This window comes from Trichoplusia ni, chromosome 3, assembly GCF_003590095.1.
Source record: "Trichoplusia ni isolate ovarian cell line Hi5 chromosome 3, tn1, whole genome shotgun sequence".
NCBI classification, from domain to species: Eukaryota; Metazoa; Arthropoda; class Insecta; order Lepidoptera; family Noctuidae; genus Trichoplusia; species Trichoplusia ni.
The window spans coordinates 9,158,147-9,184,925 of record NC_039480.1 but is presented as its reverse complement, the minus strand read 5'-3'; the positions used below and the strand labels follow the sequence as shown (position 1 = coordinate 9,184,925).

The following is a 26,779-nucleotide window of genomic DNA, read 5'->3' as shown; positions in this document are numbered from 1 at the left end:
GATATGCGAAATTTGTATAGGTTTACTATTTGAATTATTTTCAAAAAATTATAAAATGTGAAAGTTGAAACTGAACGATTGCCATTTATCAGGTTGAACCAGGCAAAACTCCGTTCCGAGGAATACATTCATCTTCGGGATGCCATTACTGCTGATGGAAATGCACAGAATGTTGGCAGAACAACTATTCTCTAAACACTATTATGAAAATATATATTTTGTTTTGTATTTAATAAAATTAGGTCCTTTTCAGATATGGCGAGATGAGGGAAATAGGGATTAATTTATATATGGAGGATATTATAGATTCCAGTTTAAATTGAATAGGTACTCATACCTAAGATAGGTCAACTATACAAAATAAAGTAGTGCATCAAAGCTACGCTGAGGCGGTACGAAGTTCGCCGGGTCAGCTAGTAGTTAATATATCTGAAGAATGAAGCGACGAAATATAATAGATGATCAAACGAACTTCCAAGTGAAGTTCGATCATTATTATATGAGTTGCTAGTCGTTGCTACTCGTAGTAGCAAAATTGCTTCTTGTAATTTTTGTAAAAAGATTTTATCTTATAAAGCTATGACGACTAACTTGAAGGCTCATTTAATGTTGAAGCATGTTTCGGCTTACAATGAGATTACTGCTTCTTCTTCTTCGGTAAGTCAAAACCAGGAGTCGGCAGTAGTGCATGATATTGGAAAGGATGGTGATTGTGGTGTTAGGTCTATTGGTGATGGTTTCGGGACTGCTTCAAATGTTGTCCGAGCTAACAATGATGGTCGTCGATTCGCTGCTCCATCGACGTCATCTTAATGGCAATAATCAAACTGAACCGCCTCAGAAAAGACAAGTTACTGTGTCATCTTATTTACCAAAAAGAATACGGCCAACTGGCAAACAGTACATTGACAAATGCTTGGTAAAAGTAATTGCCTATAATTTTCAGCCTTTTAGTATAGTCCCAAGACAAAGGCTTCAAAGAGTACACACATGAGCTTAATCCGAACTACGAATTACCTGACAAAAAAAACAATTTCTAATGTTTTAATGCCTGTGGTCTACGAGAAAAGATTACAGTGCTTTAAAGATTTTGTGAAAAATAATGCTGTTAGTGTTTGTCCCTACAGCGCATACTGTTCCATATGTGGTACAACAAAATAAACAAGTTTCTTGATTGTTTTGAGATACATAGCGACATCTATTGACCGATGGAATGTTCTTTAAGCCCTTGGCAACGGTTTACAAATGACAAATGTATGTACTAGATGGCGTAATATATCGATTGACATTGATTCGTACAGAAGTTGGACAATCGGTTTGAATTCATTGTTTACGTAAATTGAAAAATCTGAATAAAATAGTTTGAACAATATTTCAAAGTGGAAAAAAATAAGTTAACATTAGAAATAGTGTACACTAAAAGAAGGTAAGTTATTTTTAAAAAATATTACTGTTTTATTCACTAATATACCTACTTATTTAAACGTTCCAGATATGGCACACCATGCACTAGTTCACTTCTAATATTTTGTTTTGGTTGGATTTGATTACAGATAATGGCGAAGAAGGTACTATCTAATAAGATGATTGAGCAGTATTTAGATATACCCTCGGGAAGCGAAGACGGTCAAGACTTTTCGAGTGCGGAAAGTGATGATGACATGGCGAAGATCAGAGAAAACTTGGACCAAATGACTGGAGATAGTGACTCTGAAAATGAAACTGAGCCTACTAGGTATGCACCATTATCTTTCACTGACTATAGCACGCCCTGCGCCGGAAACAACTCCTCCACCGAAACAAATCCTCAAGCCAGCATTTCCGACCCAAGTACGTCATCACGCCAAAGTAGAAGTTCATACACTTTGCCAGTTACCAGAAATCGGATTTCAAATAATAATACCGCTGCTAAAAGAAAGAAAAGAAATCTAATTTGGAAAAAGAAGTCTTTACAGGCTAACTATCCCCAATTTTCTGGAAATACAGTTTTAGAGCCGCCAATCACAACTATCGATACTCCATTGCAATATTTTTTATATTTTTTTGATGAAGACCTACTAACCCACATAGTTGAAGAAATGCATAAGTTCAGCATCCAAAAAGACCCATCTAAACCGTTCTGTATCACCACATACGAATTAAAAAAGTTTTTAGGTATATGTTTGCTTATGAGCGTTGCTCCATTGCCTAATATACGGATGTACTGGGAATCTGAGTTAGGTATACCTTTAGTAAGAGAGACTATGACCGTGAATCATTTTGAGAAGATAAGGCAGTTCCTGCACTTCAACGACAATTCCTTACACGCACCATCTTGTCATCCAGGACATGATCGCCTCCATAAAATAAGGCCAATACTAGAAAGTCTAAGAAAGAAATGCCAGAGTATACCTAAGAGGGAATCTTTATCAGTGGACGAACAGATGTGCGCAACGAAAGCTGCAAATTTCCTACGTCACTATCTTCCGAACAAACCACACAAATGGGGATATAAGCTTTTCGTGCTATGTGACGATAGAGGCATGGCATACGACTTCGAAATATGCTCTGGAATGGAAAATAATTCTGACTTGAGATATGCTGATGAGCCTGACTTGGGTGCAAGTGGTAATGTAGTAGTCCGCCTAGCACGAACTATTCCGAGATACCAACAATATAAATTATTTTTCGACAATTACTACACTTCAGCTGAACTTATTTCTTTCCTTTCGAAACAAGGTATCCAGTCACTGGGAACGGTCAACAAAGGTCGACTAGGCAAAGATTTGAAAATCCCATCGCTGAAAGACTTGAAGAGTACTAAAACAGAACGAGGGCATTCAGAAGAATGGGTAGCTGATGTAGATGGCACGGAAGTTGGCACAGTGATGTGGTATGATAATAAGCCTGTTGTTTTGTCTTCATCCTTTGTTGGTCAACAGCCCATTGAAAAAGTTAACCGATATTGTAAAAAACAAAAGAAATATATTGAAGTGGACTGTCCTAAAATAGTCAAAATCTATAATCAGCATATGGGGGGAGTGGATTTATTGGACTCTTTTCTTGGGAAGTACAAAATAAAAATGCGTACTAGGAAATGGTATCTCCGTTTATTTTACCATTTTCTAGACATTGTCACCATAAATAGCTGGCTACTGCACAAGAGGGTGGGAGAGCAAAAGAATGAACCAACACTGATAAAATTAAAAGATTTTAAAAGGGAAATCGCTAAAAGTCTTTGTATGTGTGGTCCATCATTACAAAGAAAAAGGGGAAGACCGTCTTCTGCCATAGAAGACGTGATTGAGAAGAAGAGTAAAAGAAATGCAGCAATCCTTCCCCCTCGAGATGTCAGATTGGACAAATTTGATCATCTTCCTATATGGGGCGAGAAGAGACAACGCTGTAAATATCCACAATGCAAGGGAAAAACTTATATATATTGCGAAAAGTGTCGTGTTGAGTTGTGTTTGAACAAAGACAACAATTGTTTTTATAAATTTCACCAATAAGTAGAGCTATCGTTATTATGAAACTGAATATATGATTATTTTCATTGTTCCTAATTAAGAGGCAAATATTAATGTTAATGCATACTGTACCACATATGGAACCGAATTTAAAAAATAAATATCTTCAAAATTAATAAAGTTTAATTTTTATTATTATTTTTTATTATCTCTAGACACTATATTAAACCATATATATTTTATTGACAACATTAAAAAAAATCATGCACTGTAGGGTTAACCGCCGACAGTTGGTCTTCAAAAGCGATGGATCATTATATAACTATTACGGCTCATTTTTCTCACTGAGTCTCTAGAATGTAAATCTATACTTGTAAAGAGCACCCATGTAGAAGGCAGTCAAACTGGAGTTAATATTTGCAACAAAATAAAAAAAAGTTGCCGTAGAGTGGGATCTTGAGAAAAAAGTAATTTTATTTGTTACCGATAACGCTGCGAACATGTTACTTGCTGCAGATTTGTTACAGTGGAGCCATTATGGGTGTTATGCGCACAAATTAAATTTAATAGTTCAAGATGGTTTGACGACGATAAAATCTACACTGGACAAAGTAAACCGAACTGTGGCGCATTTTAAATAAAGTTTAATCGCAAGAGAACCTTTACAAAATACCAACAGCTGCATCAAAACATAACACCAAATATGTTAAATGGTTTCTTTTATACGATTTTATCAACTGTTAACTAATTCATGGCCACCCTGTATAACTGTTCAACAAGGTTTTCCAATAGTAAAAGAGAAGAAATAAAAACTCAGTTCTATAGCCTGAATGATAACCAAAAATATAAATACTACAATGAGTACACCGAAAAAAACAAAACTGAAAGAAAAAGAACTCGGAAGGAAAACACTAGAAGAAAAAACAGTGTTAACGCGAACAAAACTTTGGTCCGACTCTTGTGTACCACAAAATAAAAACTCACACATTTTGGCTTTGTCAATTTTTTTGCAGTCAGATAAATCCCATAATATTACACTGATAGATCAAAAATTTTTCACTCCTTTCATGAAGTAGCTCTCAAACTTGGATTTGGGCAAATACCATACAAAAAAATAAAGTCTATAAAATATAAGAAATATAAAATATAAGAAAGAAGGCTAAGCCATAACCGCATAAGTGATACGATCACAGGTTAAGCTATGCTTGACGCGGTTGGTCTGTAGATGGGTGACCATCTTTGTCATAACGAGTTCCTCCGTGTTTCGGAAGGCACGTTAAATTGTGGGTCCCAGCTGTTATTCCTACATCTTTGACAGTCGTTACAGGTAGTCAGAAGCTTGAAAAAGTCTGACAGCCAGTCTAACCAAGGGGTATCGTGTTGCCCAGGTAACTGGGTTAAGGAGGTCAGATAGGCAGTCGCTCCTTGTAAAACACTGGTACTTAGCTGAAACCGGTTGGACTGGTAGCCGACCCCAACATAGTGGGAAAAGGCTAGGCCAATGATATAAAATATAAGAAAGTGGATTGGAATATAGTAAAGTACAAAACTAGTTTCACGGCACCAGCCATAACAAGACATAAAAAAAAACATCTTAAAAAAAAAAAAAAAAAAACTTGTATAAGTAATTATTATAATAGTTTAAAAAACTTAAAAACACGCCTACCCGTAGCACACACTAAAATTTTCAAAGTGATTATTTTTTCGTATCCCATTTAGCAAACCCTTTCATTTAAAACCGTGTGTATTTCAAATAGCCAATATGCCATCGTGGACGTCCGCCATATTGGATTTAAATCAGGTACTATTTTTTTCGTATTTGTGACAGCAAACCCTTTCACTTGATATCCATATCATGGGGGTACATTTCAAATGGGAAAACATCATGGGAAAAATTGTTCATGGAAAACATAATTCTTCCACAGATGTAATGGCTTCATTGTGCTCGAAAATCAGGAATATCACGTTTGCGGAAGAACGGACAATCCTTCATGACCAGACTAAAAAAATGATGAGGACCTATCTAAAGCAGCTCTTTTTCAGCTTTTCGCCAAAAACTTGAAAAGTCCGGTGCAATTATTTTTGAGTATGCAAATGCAGGCGTCAAAAAAAGCGAAAGGTCGACGTTTCACGACTGAAGAGAAAGTGTGAGAGCACTTTCTCTTCTCACTGTATAAAAAAAGCCCCAAGTGCTATAAGTGTCTTCTGAATATTTTTTTTACGCTGTCATCAACTAAAGCAATGAAGCGATTACTAAGCACGATAAAAATATTCCCAGGAATAAATACCGTGGTTTGTGAAAGAATAAAAAAAACAGTGCTTGGTAAAGACGTAGGTGATTGTTTGTGCCGTTTGGTGTTTGACTAAATGTCTTTGACTGCAAAGATTAATTATAACGCCCAAAATGACACTTTTGATAGATTTTCAAACAATAAAAATAATAAATTTTATTTCAAGCAACCTATCGCCTACTATTTCACGGCCGGGCTGAATAAAATGGAATTAGAAAATTTTATAATAGAAGTAGTGAAATATGCCCAAGACTCGGGCCTGGTGATATTGAACACTGTTTGCGACCAAAGCACTGTAAATGTTGGCGCTATAACAGAGCTCATAAACGACACCAAGGGCAAGTATTTGCGACGTGGAAAGGAATGGCGTCATAAAGAGATTGATATTAATGGAAAGAAAATATCCCATTGTTTGACGTACGCCACTTAATTACGGTCATTCGAAACAATTTGATGACGAAACATTTGGTATACAATAATGTAGAAAAGGTGGTAAAATGGGAGTACTCCCAAAAAGTATATGCTGCTGACGAGTCATATGGTGAGTTACGACAATTAAATGAAATTACGGAAGAACATATTAACCCAGAAAAAATTAAGAAAATGAGAGTGAAATCAGCAACGCAATTGTTCAGCCATAGCGTTGCTGTTGGCTGCTGAACATTTAACTGGCAGGGGATATCTTCCTCAAGTATGTAAAGAATTAATAGATATAACTTTACTCATTGATAATTTATTTGACAGCTTAAATGTCAGTAGCTTTCTTATACCAAACGGAAAAATATATAAAGGACCTGTAAGAAGGAACTCCCCTCATCATGAGTTATGGAGAAATGCTAAATTAATATTGAAAACGATAAAATTTAGATATATTTAAAAAAATTGGCAACAAGTTTCAATTGGACGAAATGGTGATACCATCTATAACAAATTTAATTAAAACAATTGAAGGTATGGATGTCATTTGGAAAATCGTATTCCAAAAATATGGTTTTGATGCACTTTTGACAAGAAATATTAATCACGAACCAGTAAAAAAATTACTGCGAGGAATAATTCACCAAATTCTGTGGAAAGGTTGATCACCACTAACTCAATGCAGGATGGCGATTTTAGATTCCAGTACATATAAGTTTAAAGAAGTTTGAATAGAACATCCACTGTATCCAAATAGATTGCGTAAAAGCATCGGAATTAAGATAAAGTGGAGTGACAAACTAAAAAATCAGGATATGCCTTCGTTGATGGCTACTATTAAAAAGTAAACACGTCAATCAGATATTGAAAATATTATTCAAGGGCGTTTTGCTGATATCTGTATACAAAAAACGGAGTAATCCACAAGGTGTTCGATACAGTGAAGAGGTGAAAGCTTTTACTTTAACTTAAAACTTCTATTCACCCAAGGCTTACGAATTCTTGAGAAAATATATAATTTTGCCTCATGTCGAAACTTTACGAAGATCTTTGTCATTTAACTGAAACGTTGGTTTCCTTACTAAAGTTATAAAATATTTAAAAGAACAATTACAATTAGCTGAGAAAACATATGTAAAGAGAAATATGATCTCTTTGGTTGGATTGTTCCCAAACGTTATCAAGTCAGATCGTAACATGTAGGTTTCGTCACTTATGTAATAAGCTGTAGAAAAACGCCCCGTTAACCTCGAGGTTGAAAAGAAATTATTTATGAAAAAAAATATCTTTAAATAGCGTGATTTATGGAGTCATTTCCAATTAATTACATTTAATGTAGTTTCTTTTTTACTGGTATGTAATATTTTACTTTTAGTTCTAGTGAATCTATGTACGTGTAAAATAAACAAAATAAATCTTTTTTACAGAAAAACTCAATTTTGTTTGATTGATAGTGTTGCCTTGAATATGAATGAAATAGACAATTTGAAATTTACTTATAATACAGTATATATTTAAAAAATGTAGCAACATACCATTCCGATAGACTTAAAATTATATCAAATCCCGATAGATCGAATTCATTCATTTTTTCCCATTAATAAATCCACATTTGCTACCTAGTTTCTGCACAATTGATAAAAAAGAATACCTTGCGCCATAAAGGGCTAATTATTGATGAATGGCATGAAAGCAAAATATGTCCTATGATCAAGAATTGTACAAATTCGTTTGATATGTAGATTTAGGACCAATAGGACCAATATCAGTGAGCGATCCAGAAAAATATATTTATATAAATAAATATTAAAATATTTATATATAGCTTCTGAAGCCTATATTTCAAATAGTTTCATATGTTATACGTTTTAAGTGTCCAATTGCATATGTTTTTATAGCAAATAACCTGCCTGGTGAATTGCTATCAGAGTTAATAAAAACGTCAAATTTAACGTCAAACGTGAAATTGGTATCTGTGATGTAAGTGGATACGTTATTTGTGGACATGTCATCCGTGTTTGCATGTTGCGGAGCAACCGTGGTTGTCTTCCAATAAGTCCACAACGTGTTTTTCACTACTCCCGTTCCCGATAGTTTCTCCACGAGGTTCGGAGACTTCAGTGGCGACGAAAAAGCGACTTCGCGGTTGTATATTTTAAACTTGACGGGAAAGCTGCAAAAGTGCCGTGGACAATTTGAACCTTGCCCAACTGGGCTGTGTGAGTAACGTCGAAAATGGCGGTCGGAAAAATCGGCACATTTGATCTGTCGAAAGACAATTGAGACACATATGTGGATCGTTTGGATCAGTTATTGTCAATAATGTAAAAAGCGAATTAAAAATTGCAGCATTAATTACGGTGTAGCTAGCTAAATTCTTGAAGTCATTGAAGTTAGCAATGTAGACTTAAATGCAGCTCTTTTCTTACCGATGAGGTACGGCTTTATTTGTTTAATTTTTACTGGGGTTTAAATGATTTAGAGAAACAAAAACAATTTATACATAGACATATAAGACCCATAGAAGTACAATATCGTTATACCAAAGCACGAAAAAACCTCGAAAAAACAATTATGCTTTCTACTTTGATGTTGAAGGTTCGTTAAAGAAGATCTGCAAAACTTTTTTTTTTAAATACACTAGATATCAGTGATAGAACAATAAAATTAGAACTGTGACAGAAAAATCTATTGGAGGTTTTTAGAAAATGATCGAAGAGGTAAACACAAAAGAACATTATTCTGCAGGAGAAAATATTAGAAATTATATCAGAGACCACATAAAAAGCATACCAAAGATTAAAAGCCATTATGTAAGGGCACAAACTACACGGGAATACATTGACGGAGGGAAGACTATTTCTGACTTACATAGAGACTAGTAATTACATAGTGCATAGAACATGAGCTTTCCGTGAATCCGACTAAGACGGCACTCATACTATTCACCAACAAACGCAAACTACCAAGATTAAATCTATCAAAACTATTTAACACCGAACTTTATTTGACCAGTGACGTCAAATGTCTGGGAATGACCCTGGACAACAAACTGTTATGGAACAAACATGTAGAACAAAAACTCAACAAAGCCTCCATCACCTTCTGGCAGTGTAAAAGACTAATGGGCAAAAAATGGGGCCTATCACCCAAGATTACCCTATGGTTGTACACAGTCGTAATCAGGCCAATCATCACATATGGAGCGGTAGTCTGGTGGCCCAGAACCAAACCAAGTACCGTCTTTGACAAACTACAAAGCTTCCAGAGACTAGCATGCTGTGCTGTCACGGGATGCATGAGAACAACACCAACAGCGGCCCTGGAAGTGCTGCTTGGACTGCCGCCGCTAGACCTCTTCATACAACAAGAGGCAGCGGTGGCTGCTACAAGACTAAAGCACTCGGGACTGTGGCGCGTACAATATAGAGGCCATGGTGACATCTGGCACAAAAGCCTTGAGTCCATACTAATGCTGAATGCACCATGTGACCGATTACCTAGGATGTATGTCTTCAACAAAGCATACACAATACAAACGACAGAAAACAAACAAGATTCCTCGGGAATATACGAAGTATGCGTCTACACAGACGGCTCAAAAACGGACTCAAGCACAGGCACAGAAGTATTCTCAATGTACAGTACAGTTTTTTCTTCCTACTAAAACTAAAATTTCTCTGGCACAATCTTTGATCCAGCCGTTAATTGATTATGCTGATGCCTGCTATTTAGATGCTACCGAGGAGCTACTTAACAAACTTGAGCGCTTGCAAAACTTGTGCATACGTTTTGTTTTCGGGCTACGTAAGTACGACCACGTTTCAAACTTCCGCAAGGATCTCAAGTGGCTCCCGATCCGCCTTCGCCGGAACTCTCGGATATTATGTCTCCTGTTCAATATCCTACATAATCCTCAATATCCATCTTATCTGCGAGAGCGTTTCTCGTACGTTAAACCTCCTGACGCTCCGTGTAGATCCCACCTCAAAACCCTCCTCAAATTCCATCTTCAAAGCACGAACTTCTACTCCTTCTCCTTTTCCGTGCATGCAGTCCGACTTTGGAACTCACTGCTGCCCGATTATCGAAATTCTCTTACTATCTCTATATTTAAGAGACGAGTAAAGGAACATTACCTGTCCTCTTAATTTCGTCTTTCAGCTGATCAGCTGGCGAGAAGGGGATCGGACACGCGGATCTTTGGCCCCCGGCCATATCTGCCCGTCCCCTTTAGCCAGTACAGGTCATGGTTAAGCCTAGTTCGCATTAAGCTAGTATTTTAGTCTAGTAGCGAGTAATTTAGTAGCTAAACGTGTCTGAACACCATGAATTTAGTCGATTGGTTATTCAGCATTTTTTCGGCAAGATGCCAATAAATTGACTGCAGAAGCTATAACAGACGTATTGCTAAAGAAATTGGGAGAAAATATCAAAACACCGTAATACGCCTCTAATGTCGCTGATAAAATATTTAAAGAACCCCGACAATTTTTGGACAATAAAAGTAGCTACTTCATTCCAAATGAAGAACCCTCAGATAGAAGGGCAATTGTGATAGCAGACGCCACTCATATCTAACATTCAAAAGCCCACAAACCATTTATTCTAAAGGCAATCATATAGTTTACACAAATGCAGGAATTAATTGAAACCATTTTAACTAGTATGACGCGATGGTCATTTGGGCCATATGCAGATACAGAGTCGAATGCTGAAATCCTAAAAAATATGATCGAAGACGAAGAATCATTATACGCGTTCATCTTAGACCGTGGATTTCACGACGTAATCGACGATCTACGGATATGAAGCGCAATTGCTAAAAACAAAAAATCGCAAAGAAGATCAATTAACGACAGAGCAAGCTAATAAGTCTAAGTTGGTTACCATACGCCGCTGAGTTATCAAATTTATAAATAGTTGGTTTAAACCCAAATTTAAGTCATTTCGGCAAGATTTTTTAATGTTGGAGCCAGCACCCAAAGTCAATAAACGGAACCTCTGTAACAATGAAAAAAATACACACATAAAACATAATAATGAAACAACGTTGACCTCTGTGGTCGAGTGGCGTACGCACCGGTTTCAAGGTGTCGCTATCTCTGAGTTCCCGGGTTCGATTAAATAGTTATATCTAATATATAAAATTCCCGCGTCACGACCGATTTTTATGAAATTTTGTATACATATTGGGTAGGTCTGAGAATAGAACAACATCTATTTTTCATACCCCTAAGTGACAAGGGTGGCCCACACAAAAAAAAAAATTTTTTTGGGCGAAATTTTTTGTTTTTATTTTTTTATAATGTAGCATTAAAAATACATCCAACTAGATATAATTTATCAGGCAAAACGACGTTTGCTGGGTCAGCTAGTATCACTATAAAATTTAACAGTACCCAAACCAAAATTTGTCTTCAGAGGAACCCTGCTTCCCGCAATTTGTTCACATCATGTTGCTCCCGCGTACACATTCGTGTACTAAAATTGTACCAATTGCAGTACGACAAAAAAGCAAAGAACGAGAAAGAGACAGAAAACAGACGGCAGAAACTACCGAAACCATAGAAAGGACAGTACGACGAATAGAAGGTAAAAGAACATCGGTGCTTTTTACTATATTAAGAATACTAGGGACAAAAGAAGGAAGATATATTTTTTTGTAAAAAAAGTGTAATTAAGATGTTACCCGTTTTTAGATAATTTTTTGGTAGTAACTGCAGGCTTTTTTAGTTTTTAGTCTTTTTTAGTTAGTGGAAAAAAATGTCTAACGAAGTACCTAAAAATTGTTTTTCTAGCTTTTTCTTTCATTTCTACAAAATTGTATTGACTCTTTTTAGCGGAATTTCCAATCAGGAAACATTCACGGCAAAAACAAACGAATAAAAAGACCAACGACCATCGAAACGAAAGTACGAAACGATAAATTATAATATTTTTGAGGCCAGTTAATACTTCAAACAACAAGATTTTCAGTGCTATATTTATTTTAGCAACACTTCACACTATTGACAACGTTGCGTTCGACACGACACCAAAAGAAACAACAATCAAACGACAATATGGACATTTTTTAATACAATAAGAACAAACAAGAACAATTTTTTATTCAAACAGAACGGAACTACAAGCGAAGCAACACGAGACCAAACTTTTCACAGACCACAATAACTTTTTTTGTAGAGTCGCCAAACAAGATTGCCTTTCATAACGAATAGAACTTTAATTACCAGAAGTAAATCTTAGACAAGCTCATAGACCAAAACTGAGAAGATATCAAGCGAAACAATAATTATTTTCTTCAGACATTTCTGTCCTTTTTCCCAAGTCTCTACAGGTTCTATTTTTGTTCGATGAGTCATCACAGCACACCTCGGCTTCTCAGCCAAGGCCTTGCGTGAAGATATCTCAATAAGTGAAAACACTGAAACTTAAATAATAAATGTTTCTTTACAAAGTACACTGGTCACTTTTACAGTAATATTCGATATTTCCACTATGAGCATTATATATCCAACTTTATACATAAAATATATTATGATGCATATTACTTTATAGGTATTTTATATAAACAAAACAAAATATTTGAAAGCTAAACATTCAGACCCAAATTTTATTAAAACACAGTTTATTAATATTAGGAATAGTTTTTTTATTTTTTTATTACGTACATATTGGTACAAATAGCTGTATAGTATAGTTACATTGTTACCGCACCATTATCTATTGATTACAGACGTTCCCAAACTTTTCTTGTTCAGGGACAACTGTTATAGCATTCTTGTAATTAAGGATCACAATTTATGCATGATGAAAAACCGGTCATGTACGAAACGAAAGACACTGGTCTTGAGTATGGTTCGTACAAATAAGCTAAACAAAACAGATACACTTTTAGTGGGAACCCCTGAATCAATGTTATAGAATCGATCACAAGTTGATTTATCGTTTTTCACTACCAACCGTTTCTATCACGAGACATCAATTTTATGGATTGGTAACAACCTAAATGTCATTGAATTGACGATGCGTAGGTACTCTCCAAGAATACAGTAGTAGAATATTTGCTTTACCTCGCTTACTAAAGGCCTATAACACGGTAACTAGTTCGGTGGTAGCTGAGCAGAGTGGTGAGGAACGGACTGTAAATCGCTAACAATTTCTATTTTTTTTTTCAGAATGCTTTTTGTTGAAGTTAATGAGTGAATTCACGTACCGCTCCTCTCACATCCGCCCAGCCCCGCGTAGACGGAAACGAACACTGATAATTTTATGTTTAAAAATGGTATTTTCTTAAGTTTTCTCATACGGTAAAAATTCAAATGTATAGTGAGAGATAGCACCATCTCTTTTTTTAGAACATTAACAAGTTTAACCGTTCGTAATTCGGCTCCAACCTTTCCGCAAATCAGTGTAGCAGTATGGTTACTATGCCACGAGTCATGAGTGTTTGAAAATATTAAATGTCCGTTCATATGGTCTCGTAAGCTTCGCAATTTATATTTGAGTACCATAAAAAGTAATAAAAAAATCTGTATCCTGAAATCTCATGTCTGTTTTTTTAACAACTGATGGCATTCATTCGGAAACATCATACAAAAGGTATAAGTTTGAAATTCCACCCTGTCTCGTATAATACCAATTAATAATACGTGCTAATAACGAATATTACAATAAGCAGGTTTACTAAATGAAGTTACAATTTGAATATTTAATTGCGCGCTAAATACATACAACAAAGCAGATTCGCTTAAATGCAAAATTTAATACACAAAAGCGCTAAACGCGTTTTAGGCTCAGATAAACTGGCCCGTAAATCAAGGGAATCATTTTCTTAGTTTTCACATTGCAAAAGAGCAATTCGAAAAGTTTTTTATAATGTACTAATATCAAATCTTATAACTACATAATTTAACATCACTTCTTCAATTATTATAAGCGCTGTACATTCTGTACCAAAAGGTAACCTTCATAATGCAAAGTTGATGATTCTGTTTTGAAATAACATTGTAATTGGTAAGTCATTGGCGGTTCAATAGAATAAAATGTTATGCAGAGCATGTTTACAAAGCTGACTATCCATTTTCGTTTAAAAAAAAATACTCTAAGAATAATTGCTTTAAACTTTTCTTAATAAATTTCGTAATTGCAGGTGTTGCTTTTAAACTCTTTTGAAGTCAATGAAAACAACATGATACTCAATCTCGACATACGTTACTTATATTCCATAGACCATTTCATTTTAAGTCTACATAACGAATGTTCAGAAGTGCTATTGTGACAAAACAAGTATGACATGTTAACACCAAGTCCTATGTTACAAAAAAATACTGTCACTTTGTCAATCTGATTTTTTTACCAAATTCTGTTGCTTGAATTTGTATCGCCTTTAACATTCAAGACTCAACTGTAACATACAGTTAATTGCCACGCTTAAAGCAATTGTAGTAATTGTAAAACAATACAAAACTTGTGATTTATCCTAAGTTTGTTCTCGTGTGATGTGTTACTGTAGTAGGAATATAAAAATTAACAATAAAATACGATTTGTTAGGTAACAAATTAAATTTACAAATGTATGTTGATTGAACAATGTTATTATGTAAGAAGGGCGTATTTTGGGCAAATCTTAAAATAAATTTCATATTTATACTACATATAACCCAAAAGATTGGAGTGAAACAGCAGTATATATATATAAACTACAAGGTTATCACTACATATCTATTGATCGTAGCGTGATGATATCAAGCCATGGCAAGGTATGTACTGACAATACCGCGATTAAACAAACATTCGAGTTTTTAATAAAGTATAGTTACCGGCGCGGATCTTGAGCGCTGACCTTCACCTGCACAGAAGTGATTTTTTGTGTCTCTTTTGCGGTATGAAGTGAGGCGCGGGGCGGACTAAAGTGCAGTGATTGTCCCGCAGCGCATCGCGTCATAGCCGTCATGAGGGATTGGTTGAAATTCGTTGTTTGCTGCAGTTGCATGCACTGTCAGACGACGAGTACGCACAATTGATTGGCGTTTTATTTTACTATGCGCAAAGCGATCCCCACTCTTCCGCCGAGCGCTCAAGATCCGAGACGGTAACTATACATATTGACATACATAATGACAGATTGCCATTCTATCAATATGCACGATTGATTCGCAAAGCAAACAAGTAATAATTTACTAGATTTTAGCTTCAGTTTCTAATGTTGTAGAACTAAAATGACAACAACAAATTTACATAAATATTGTCGAATATAATTATTATTTTCGGTGTCCAGAAACTTTGAATGAGTTGAGTATTTTTCTCTGATGTGTAATTACTAAAACGTCTAATATAAATAAAGAAAGTTTAAAGAGATAAGCTAGGGGCTATTATTATCAAAATTATGTTACATAACATATTAATAAAAAATGTTAATTTAAAAGTGTTGAAAAATTATCAAAACTAACATGAAGGCGCGTTTAAAACATACGTTGAACAAATTTATTTAAAATCTTCGTCCTCAGCGCTTACGTTATATCTGGACTACTCCTATCATCAACAATTCATTATTATTGTATAATCTGGGCGTAAATAGCACAGACAGTAACACATATTTTGTATGTCACTTAAAGCGAACCTGCACAATATTTAGAGTAGCGATAAAACCTCATTCTATTTGTGATTCTTTAATTTAAAATAATCTAGAAGGAGACCAAATTAATACGATTTTCTTCCGTAGTTATCATATTTTTTTACCCATTAATGGTTAAAACAAGAATATTACAGTATCATAACTATGAGAGCTTAACGTAATGGTTGTATTTCAGTTCATTTTACATAAAAAATATCACTACATACTATGGAATAATTAATTATCCAGTAAAAATATACACAGTTGAAACTTCGGCATTTTTATAATACGCTATAATTTGCCTTATGTGGCAACATTTTTTAGCTATCTACATTCCCTAAATACTCTTGAACGGACGAAACGGAAACGACTCCAGTGTTGCCAGAGCAAGCATAAACGTGACAATATCGATAATAATTAAAATTATTGCACAAACGATTGCAGCAAAACGCAAATATTTATTGTCATGTTGATGTACAAAAATGTACTAGCAAACCGATGTTATAAATTAGAAAAAACTTGTCATCATAATACCTAATTCTTACATAACGATTGCGATTTCAATAATTTACAGGAATCCTTATTTTATTGAGTTCATTTTTCTTTATTAAATAATAGTGTTTGTAAAAAAATTAGTGCCCAACTTTAATAGAATCCATTGATGAGAATTTTTGCGCGAAGTGGTAAGATCTAAACATGAGTTTTTATTATTTAATTAATAAACGCGGATTATACTAAAAAAAATGTTAACGTAGACCACTAGCGTGCTATATTCCATCAGGAACTGTTGAATTGTTCGTGTTAAAATAGGATACAAGCAAACGAACAAGATGTTAGAAAATACTACTTTAATTCATCTCGATTTAATAACGAATATTAAAGCCAACCTTACCGTTTTGTAATAAAGGCGCTTTTGCAACTAAATTTCCTACATTGTTCTATATTGTTAATCTCACAAAACTTAAAGCACTTTCAAGTCGACCGACGTAACTTGGCACATCTCAAAATATCTGTGAATCGTTTTCACTGTCTGACACACCATTAGCATGTACTTGCATCTCGCTTGAACTAACATTGAATTGTTTTCGGACGTGTCAAGTTACATTGGCTGCACCGACTACTGTATACATCTGACAACGCGGATGGCGACCGTTCAAAGCGTTATAAAAACGTCTACATAACCCTACGTATAACTACCGTCAGTCTTAGCTCAGTGATCTGCGATCTCGATAAACGTCTCTTTTTGCTCACGAAAAAATTTTGATAGTCGCTGCTTCTGTACGTCATTATAACTCTTATTTGTTAACCTTACTTCATCTAATAGTTTATGCACTGCCTTGTTGTTGGGGGACACTTTGTCCGCTTGTTTCAAGTCCATGAGAGCGTCGTCGTAGTTCTTAAGGGCGAAATTCGCTTGACCGCGCCTGTATAGAGCTTTTTCATTACGTGGATCCAATTCTAGTACCTGAAAATGGAATAAAACTCTTAAATATATTTATCTTTCATAAAAACTGCTCTTTTTATAACCCATTAAGGTAATTTGTAACGTGACATTACGTAGTATTATTCAACGAAATAGTCCGTAACCAATCAATTGTAGCGTGTAGGTCATTTAACCGAGTAACATTCAAAGTCAATATACTGATTTGCTTTTTTTAGACATCACACTGGGCCTTGAGGGCACAGCGTGAATCACACGGCAGACTACAGTGTAATATCTCTCTTCAAGAGATGGCTTTGTACGACCAAAACATGTTGACTGCGGACATGCGGATAGTGAATGGTTGGGTTCACAACACCAATCCCGTTGAGCGCGATGTCTCACGGGTTCGATCCCCGAGTATGGCAAGCATTTATGTGATCCACCTACGCTTGTCCCGAATACAAGTGTACATAATGTTTGAGAAACCCCTGCGATACGAGAGATATCGTCGAGATAAGGACATTCTAAACGCGGGAGTCGTTTACAAAATTAATAACAATAATTAACTTACCGATGAGCAGAAATGAACACTTGATCTGAAATCTTCCAACTTCATGTAGCACGCCGCCAAATTCAGGTAACATTGTAACACGTATGTCGTTTTAATATCTTGTACTGTAGACAAAAAATATAGACTTTAGAGCTAATGTAATAAATATTACTTTACATGTAATTAGTTATGACGATGAGTATATTGCGGTAGGGTATTTGACTAAAACCATCTAGGAAGTGTCGTCAAATAGTTTTCCCAAAAATATTGAATACGCATTTTTTATTTCATCATAAAAAAGTAAGAAAGATTAAAAGCACTTAAAATAATAATACAATTTATGGTAACGTACTGGTAAGTGACGTCACAGGAGATTTTATTTCACTGTCTCCCTTTCACTTTTAGTTTAAGAGATAAAACACGTATCCAATATTTTTTAGAAAATCTTTCAATATTACACGAATTATTTATCAAATATGCCAAGCATTACGCCTAACATTCGTCTGTTGTATAAATATAACTTTTGATTAAATTCTCTATAATTTTTGGTCTAAATATAAACAGATTCTCTTTTATTCTCGAAGGTAAGTATCGTGTGGGTGTATAATGTGTTTTGATTGCAGAGTATTAGAGATTTACGTTAACGAGCTCTTTTGTAAACTTTATTTATATAGACACACAAATAAAGCAAACCCTCTATAACTTTCTGTTGACATAAATATAAATATATTCGGTAGTCTCGTGTGATAAAAATAGAAATATAAGAAGCCAACTATGACCTTATCAGTGAGCAGACATAATGGCGTACAAAAGGTAATTTTAGTCGAGTCTTTAATGTATTTCTGGCCAAAATCAATTTCAGGCAAAAATGGACCTTAATTAAGTTATATTGCCATGTTAAAATTAATTTTCTCTTTATTTCTAGCATTTTTTTTTTTGTAAATAAATATCTTGCCCTTTACGGAATAGAGAGGTGTGGAAGAGAAAGGGGGAGGCCTTTGCCCAGCAGTAGTCAAAAGCAGGCTACATAAAAAAAATATTTGGAAGTGGTAAATAAGACAATGTTCTTCATTTTAAGGATTGCAGACTTAAAGGGTAAAAACGAAACTCCACTGAGGCATTCCTGTTTGTTAAGCGTAGACAGTTGAAATTTTCAAAGATGACATTGCTGTCCTACCAAAAATAAAGATCGAGGTTGCAACGGTCTTATTTGGGTGGCTTATAAATTATACAAATTTGTCTGTTTGTCTATATATTATATCTATTTGATTCCTTCGTATATTGATAGGATGAACAGGTGTAGCCTGGAACAAACCAGTTCCACTAGGTAGTAACAGTACTCACATTGTTCCCTTATATCGACATCCTTAACTTCTTCTATCCTATAAAAGGCGTGGTCCAAATATCTGAGGCACTTGCGGTACTTCCTAGCGGCTGCCTTATACCGTCCCTCGCCGAAGTGATGGTTTCCTGCACTCTTCACTTCACGTATCGATGAGACTAATTGTTCTACCTGAAATATTTCAAAATGAACGTTAAGAGCTAGATTCGGAAGGGCTAATCTGTACAATGAGTGGCTAATTTTATTTTCTTTGTGCCGATGTGTCGTATGTGTGATCGATTTTTAGTCTTGTGGTCAAACAATCAAAGTCGTAGTCAGATATCGAATAATTAACTCAATTACACTTGAAGTAATGTCTCTTGCTCTACGAGGCTAAGCGAGGTTAAGCAATGACAGTGTCTTAAGAATTGTTTTGTTCAAAATGATCACGAGTCCATAAAATGATATGACATTTATGAACATATAAGCATTTTGAAGAATTTCCTACGAAACTATAACCAATTAAAAAAATTACATAAATATAGAATTAAAATATCAAGACAGTAACAAAAAAATATATAACGAGCACACAACGTCACGACAAAAAGACAGTCATATATTTTAGAAGATAGATTTGAAGGTCGCTTATCTAATTTTGGGGTCTATTTAGCTGCGTACGTTATAGGAATCTTACCACTGACTATTATCAGGATAGTAGTTTTATGAAAACAACTTGACGCAGTTCAAAGATGCCACTGATACCTGTCCACGCTCAGCAACTGCAGCTCAATCTAACATCTACTCTAAAAGAAGATTTCTAGAATATAAGATGCTTACAGTAACATTTTCATCCAAGTAATCCTCTGGGTATTCGGGTAGTTTGTCAGCGGTCCCGTCGCGACAGTTCACGTCCCAGTCATTGGTGAACACTTCACCGCAATCTTCGATTACGCATGCCTGTACAATTATAGTTATGACTGATGATAATGGCACGAAATTGGGGAAAGAAATTTATCCCCAAAGTTTAGTTAAGTGACGATCTGATAATGAACTATTACAGTATAGTAGAATACATCTACAAAAAAATTAAGAAAACAGATATAAAAGTCGTAGAAGGTACTTTAAAATGTATTCAGTTATACTCAGAAACTTTCGAGTCATTCAACCTGATTCTAGGGGAGAAAACCTAAGCGAAACACAACATCTTACAAAACTGTCCCTAATAGCAGTAGGAGGATACAAGATACAAAAGAAATTTATCAGATTCTAGCTGTTGATAAGATATAAGATGGTGAAGGGTAATATGAATATAGTTGCAGGGTACATAACACAAGGTGATTACCAACATACCACCGTGGGGCGGCATAGTTCTCCCTCGCCGTACTTCTGTATCTCGCGGACGATGCCGAGCCCGGCCAACACCTCCCCGAACACAACGTTGGTCCCATCAAGATGCGAACACGGCACTGTCGTTATACAGAACTGAGATCCATTCGTATCTGGGCGACCGCTGTTCGCCATGCTCAGTACCCCGGGATCGTGCTAAAAAGACATCTAAATTTAAAATAATAGAAGCGAAAATTCTATCCAGCACGGTTTTACGGGTAAGCCGCAAACAAAAGTGGTATTGATAACTTTTGAAAGGATGTATTATATATATCCTTTTACCAAGAACGAGATGACAGACATGACACACATTTTAACATGAGTTGGGAAGGGAGGTTCTTAGCTTACCTTTAATCGAAAGTTTTCATCTTCAAACATAGGCCCATATATACTTTCTCCGCCACTACCGTCATCGCATGTGATATCGCCGCCTTGAATCATAAACTGCGTGACAGCTGTGAAAAGAAAATGCCGCTCAAATTTTACACTCTTTTTCTGGGACTCAAGATAAGAGCAGTGTAAAGGCTATGGGCCCTCAATACATATCGAAAATGCAACTTTTTGTTCGTGCTCAGTTTTGAGGAAGGCACGTTGGAATAAGTGCATTGAATTGGTTGGGACAAGATCATTAGATGCGTACCTGTAGTATACCCCAGGGCTTGATCTTGGTGCTGTATCATATCAGTGCAAATTTATTTGGCGCACGTAAGTTATATTAAGAAATACATAAGCCGTTAATATTAATTGAGGACGAATGTATGTGGAGTTTTAATCATTTACTCGTCATTGCTCAAGACGAACAAGATCGAGCGACTCATTAACTTTTTCTCGATAACGATGCACTAGACAATTTAATAATTACTCTAACTATTGCTGCATACCTATACCTATGTGACACCAACGATAAGTGGACAATTAAGTTCTCCCGAGACGATAAAATACACGATAAGTTTTTCTTAACATACAAAGTAAACGGCTATCTTATATCACCTCTATAGTATGTACATATTTACATAAGCTATCCTTTAACATAATATGGCTTCAATTTATTTCTCCCTAGACATTTCTAATTGGACAATTACGTTTCGTCTCGTATCATAATTTACAGGTATTCATATTCTATTAATATAATGCCCTCGTACTGAAACTATTACCCTTGTGAGATGGCAGTCGTTTTAGTTGTTTTTTTATGTAAAAATATTACTCCCACACTTAGAGACTCCTTGTGTCGCGGAATTTCACAAACCTATATTAAAGACACGTGTACACTCAGACTCGAACAAGCATTTTATCAGATCACGTGCTGGTTAATATCTCGCCCAAGTTCTATATTTGGTATTATGAGAGCGCCTAAAACTGGACTTGTGGAAGCCATTGTGGAAGCGAACGCTTCGCGTGCTTTAGGCCCAGCGCACTTCGCTGGAGGAGAGACAGAACGCATTTTCTTGAAATGCGAATTTATTCTTATATTGATCGTATGTCAAGGTAGTAAATATTTATATTAAATAGCTGTCTCCAATTGCGCTCCGCCGCGCCTTCTGCTTTGTGCGCTGGGCCTTAATCCAGTCTCCCGCTTAAACAGTAGCAACAACATACATCCAAAGCGTAAACCCATCAGTTTTCTTACCTTTATGAAATCTCGTGCCCTTATAATGCAACGGTCTCCCATTACTACCCACCCCTTTCTCGCCTGTGCACAACGCCCGAAAATTTTCCGCTGTCTTAGGCACAATATCATTTCTTAACTTAATTACAATTCGGCCAGCTGTAACAAAACGAAATTAATTCAGATAAATATATCAATACTCAAAATTGAACAAAGAAAAATATAAATATACAAAAAAAAGATATAAAATATAGGTAGGTTCATTAAAAGAAATGTGAAGTGCATTGACCTTTAGGCCTTATCTATACGGAGTGTTTTCACAAAATATTTTTTGACTTTCAAGTGACTCGATTTTTGTTATTTTTGGCAACGTGAAACTACAGATAAGATTAGATGCTGGTGAAACGTAATTCCTATATTCTGCTGATCACGGTGACCAAGAAACAACGTAACGAATGCGTTCACTCGTGTGTAACCTGAGTTCAAGCGTAGGTCATACCGGTATGCGGTATTACGTACACCAAAATAGCAAACAAACAACAAATCGAAAAGTAAACTAATTCGTAAACTATTTCAATCTCTGACAAAAATTGTACATTTCCTTTCACAAACTTTCAAATCACAAGTACTAAGACACAGGCTTAGAACAAGAACTTAGGCCACGTTCAATTGATCACCGCGGAGGACAAGTATGTATTTCATATATTTAATACAGTACGGGTGAATAGAGGTCGATTGAAATAGTTTTTTTATTAAAATTTTCAAGCATTTCCGAAAGTAATTGTGTGTATTTTTATGTAACAAAATGCATGTGACCCATTCACCCCATTTTACGGTAGTCCATTGAGTGGTCATCTATAAGGTTGTAGCAATCGGCTACTCGCGCAGGCGAATAAGCCATCTGATTTTGTTATTTGCTTTCACATATGTAATACCTTTGGTGTACTTATATTTGTTGTAATCCAATAATTTCTCGATATAGTATAGCTCTGCGCAAATAAACAGTGCTGTCGTATCAGCAAATAATTGAATATTTATTAGTACTGTATTTAACATAGTGCAATAATCTAAATCATGTGCACCTCTTTAGTACTTACAACAGTGCCATTCACAGCATCCTACAACTAGTGAATAAGCAATTCGGAATTATCAGAAAAGTAGCCTATCCAGATATCATACTCTTTGTTTTATTTGTGTCAACTAGATCCATTTACCTAATACGCAAAAATAGGCCACACGCTTAGACATAGCAGCTGAGATTTGCCTAGCAACAGGATAAAAAGGAGATAATAATTTGACTACCCTAGATCAGCGATAGAACTTACTTATATTATTACTATAATAAGCCATAAGGGTTATTTTTGAACCAAAGGGTAAACAAGTTTTGGATACCCGACGCTTTTATCACGACGCATACTATTTTGTGCGATCCTCTGCGAATTGTTGCGAATTGTTGTCATCAGGTATCGGACACTTTCGTCGCCCGCAGGTGTACCTTTGTCCGGGCTGAAACGCTAATGACTTGAACCAACGTCTAGGGCTTAAGGGCGCATTTGTCGGACTTCCACCGACTAAAAACACCCCGGGCCTCTTCTCGGAGGAAAGAAATGGAGAAAGCCCATCCAATGAACCCAAGGCAAGGCAAGTCTCCGATACTCTAAGACTAAATTACGACTTGTACAATGTATGATTCAGGTCACAGGCGCAAAAACACCTAGACTCAGGGCAAGCCCTCATGGACCACATGCAGCCAGCATGCATGCTTGTCCTACGTGGGTATCCACTCTGCGTGGTAACCACAACTACGCGGTAATCCAAGCTTATTAAAAAAAAACAGGTTTCAAAGGATAGCTTTTTCAAGTTAAAATAAAAAATCGGTTCCTCCAGTCTAAAGTTCTGTAACAAACAAAATTCTAGCAAATTATGAACCTCCGTCTTGAAGTCGGTTTAAGAAAAATGTATTCTATCGCAACAGCATTCAGTATCAAGAGAATACAAATTTCAACTTTGAATTTATGAATGAAATACAAAGTGGTCAGTTAGGTACATATTGACGCAATATATTCATCATTATACTTCACAATCGTCATTTGCTGTCCTGACCTTGGATCACTGAATACCTCTACATGAATAAATCACGCCATGTCCTGCATTTACACCTGAGATCTTGCGAAAACACGAATCCATCACCTTTTTTAACTATGTTTTTGTCACTTATTTATACAGAAATCTGGTACATAAATATGATTTCAAATTAGAGGGTAGTTGTTATGGGGCTTATCTCATATCAGGAACCACTGAACTGATATTGAAATCTCTCTTATTCAAAGCGGCTATTTAATTGTTGAGTGTTATTGTTAAGGGTTCTGTTTACCTCAAAAATTCTGCCTTACAAACGAATCAGTTAGTATTTAAAATTGTATCTTTTCCACAACAATTTTTTGGCAACTGAGCCAAGAATTATCCACATGGTTTTACTTTAATATTGTGGATTTAATAGAAGCTATAATTTTAACCAGAGACAGACTTCATTTGAATGGATTACAGAATATGTATGACATTGAGTATTTATGTAATATGTTAACAATTACACATGCATATTGTGATGCAGCATGTTAATGTCAGTGCAACAGTAATTGGAATGCAAAACTGTAACTTGTAGGTATTCTGTTGCATAGGTAATGCATAAACAGTATTGTAGGGTAATTGTTAATGATTTCTCAGTTGATTTACTTTTTGTCTTTTAACATTGTTTCAAAAATATCATTATCTGAAACCCAATGGTGAATGGAATATTATCAACTCCCATTAACCACTTATGTTCTATGCCCTCTATGTATGTGACATGATAAATGTTTCAGACAATCCCATTGGCTCAAGGTCATGAGCTCTTCCTGCTACAGTTGAGTAGATCTAACTCACCCCCACTATCTCCTTTTTTTTTTCAACAATAAACATTTAACCTTTTCGAGCATCTAGAAGTTTATCGTAGGAAAGTAAATTCACATTTAACAGTTATTTTATTAGCGTGGAAATTTTACTACAGAGCAGAAATATATTTGTCAAATCTGAACAAAAAACCTAACTAAAACTAGCAGGCAGTTCAATATCAAATTTAAAAAAAAAACAATTATTGATATTTAGGTACCTGAAGACTCGAAACTGATGTGCATATTTAAAAGGTGAGAAATTATAATTATCTGTACCAGTTTCTGTCGGGTCATAATGAATGCAATGCTTTTATGCTATTATTAAATACAGTACTGTTTTAACTCAGAGTGCCCTACACTCTAAAGTATTAACTACATATCACATATTATCAACAGACAACTTGATAACATTTGTACAATAGCAAGGTTATTGCAATCACATAATAAATGTCTCATACATTGTAGGTAACTTTTTATTAGGTCACACTTAATCCCTATTTGCAAAGAAACAAGCTTCCAGCCGCAGAAAACAGTATTATTAAGCACATGTTTATGCAAATGCAGTGAAGATTATTTTAAGGATATAAAAAAGAAAACAAAAATGTTATGCTTTTCAACAGTAACATAAATAAATACAAATTATGTCATGATATTTATGAGGCTTGCTTTTTATGTATATCCTTGTTAACCTAGATGGTAGCATTTTACATGTTGATGTGTAACCAGACACTCACATGCAACTTGACTCTTATTACTTCAGTTCAGTTATTCCAAAGATTACTCCCAGCATCCCCTCTTTATAATTTAATAAATATGAAAAAAAAATTGAAGCATTTCATAAACCTATTTAAAAAGCACTCTTAAATATAATACACTATATGCTTTAGTCTATGGATGTAGAAGAAATAGTTTTTAAGAAGTATACTTAAGTGTAATTATAAGTAGGTAGTACTGATAAAATATATAATAGAAAAAACCCCCAGAAGTACTTTTTTGTGAACACTAATAAATGATACATTTTACATTCCTATCCATAGAACAATGAATTCGTTTTCTACTGGATTTCTCGATGATACAAATGCTCTGATGAAATGCAATTGTCGTTTTAGATATTATTTCGATATGATACTTTGTACGTCTTTACTGTCTCTATAAATAAGTGGAAAAATAAATGTCCGTCATAAGCCACTTGATGGATATAGCAAGAGTTATTATCTGTCAGTTATCCGAGAACATTACCTTTCATTTAATAGTTTATTTTCTATATGTAACCTTCGCCCCATTATATGATTAGTGAGACATTAAATATACATAATTTTTATAAACTTAATCTATGTTTTAACAGTTATATTTTTTTAATGAATACAAACTTACCTTGCTCTCCGTCAATAGAAATATCCATATAAACCAGCGGGTTCCTTTGTGTAAGGGAGTCGGGATTCATATTATTGATCAACATCGAGCACAATATCGAAGGCAATTGTATAAAAAAAATAACGCTAACTAATAATTTTCATACTATAATTAATGGCATAATCGTTAATTACCAATAAATTGAGCATTTAAATACAACAATCCCTAAACCTAAATAACACGAATAAACTAAAACAAGTATGTTGGCGTTGGTCGGGCGTTCTATCGACATGAAACCGAAAGAAAACGTCAAGTCAAACTTTTTTCTATTTATCGGGCACAGATTGCACGAACTTGGTATTTTTTTGTTATAGTAATATTCCTACATTTTTTTAATAAATTAAATATTCAGTCAAGCACAATAAATCGAGAAC

General features: G+C 35.2%; 2 protein-coding genes across 2 annotated transcripts; one reads left to right on the top strand and one right to left on the bottom strand.

The window, feature by feature from the left end:
* The first annotated feature begins 1,081 nt into the window (after positions 1-1,081).
* On the top strand, positions 1,082-3,645 carry LOC113491802 (piggyBac transposable element-derived protein 3-like). The gene is made up of 2 exons (XM_026868967.1): positions 1,082-1,426; positions 1,554-3,645. Exon 2 carries the CDS (start codon positions 1,557-1,559, stop codon positions 3,489-3,491), a length of 1,935 nt encoding a protein of 644 aa, XP_026724768.1. The 5' UTR covers positions 1,082-1,426; positions 1,554-1,556; the 3' UTR covers positions 3,492-3,645.
* An 11,781-nt stretch (positions 3,646-15,426) lies between these two features.
* On the bottom strand, positions 15,427-26,672 carry LOC113491801 (peptidyl-prolyl cis-trans isomerase D). Its single transcript, XM_026868966.1, has 8 exons — positions 26,367-26,672; positions 22,084-22,221; positions 20,805-20,911; positions 20,421-20,612; positions 19,908-20,027; positions 19,094-19,262; positions 17,771-17,874; positions 15,427-17,241 (listed from the first exon to the last, which is right to left on the bottom strand). Exons 1-8 carry the CDS (start codon positions 26,449-26,451, stop codon positions 16,987-16,989), a joined length of 1,170 nt encoding a protein of 389 aa, XP_026724767.1. The 5' UTR covers positions 26,452-26,672; the 3' UTR covers positions 15,427-16,986.
* Positions 26,673-26,779: the final 107 nt, after the last annotated feature.

Excerpts from the sequence above, each read along its gene's own strand:
- LOC113491801 (XM_026868966.1), bottom strand. The coding sequence starts at position 26,451 with ATGTTGATCAATAATATGAATCCCGACTCCCTTACACAAAGGAACCCG. Across the intron at positions 20,912-22,083 it reads GGGCACGAGATTTCATAAAG|CTGTCACGCAGTTTATGATT; the intron begins GTAAGAAAACTG and ends TTCTTTTCACAG. Across the intron at positions 20,028-20,420 it reads AACTATGCCGCCCCACGGTG|GCATGCGTAATCGAAGATTG; the intron begins GTATGTTGGTAA and ends ATAATTGTACAG.
- LOC113491802 (XM_026868967.1), top strand. The coding sequence starts at position 1,557 with ATGGCGAAGAAGGTACTATCTAATAAGATGATTGAGCAGTATTTAGAT.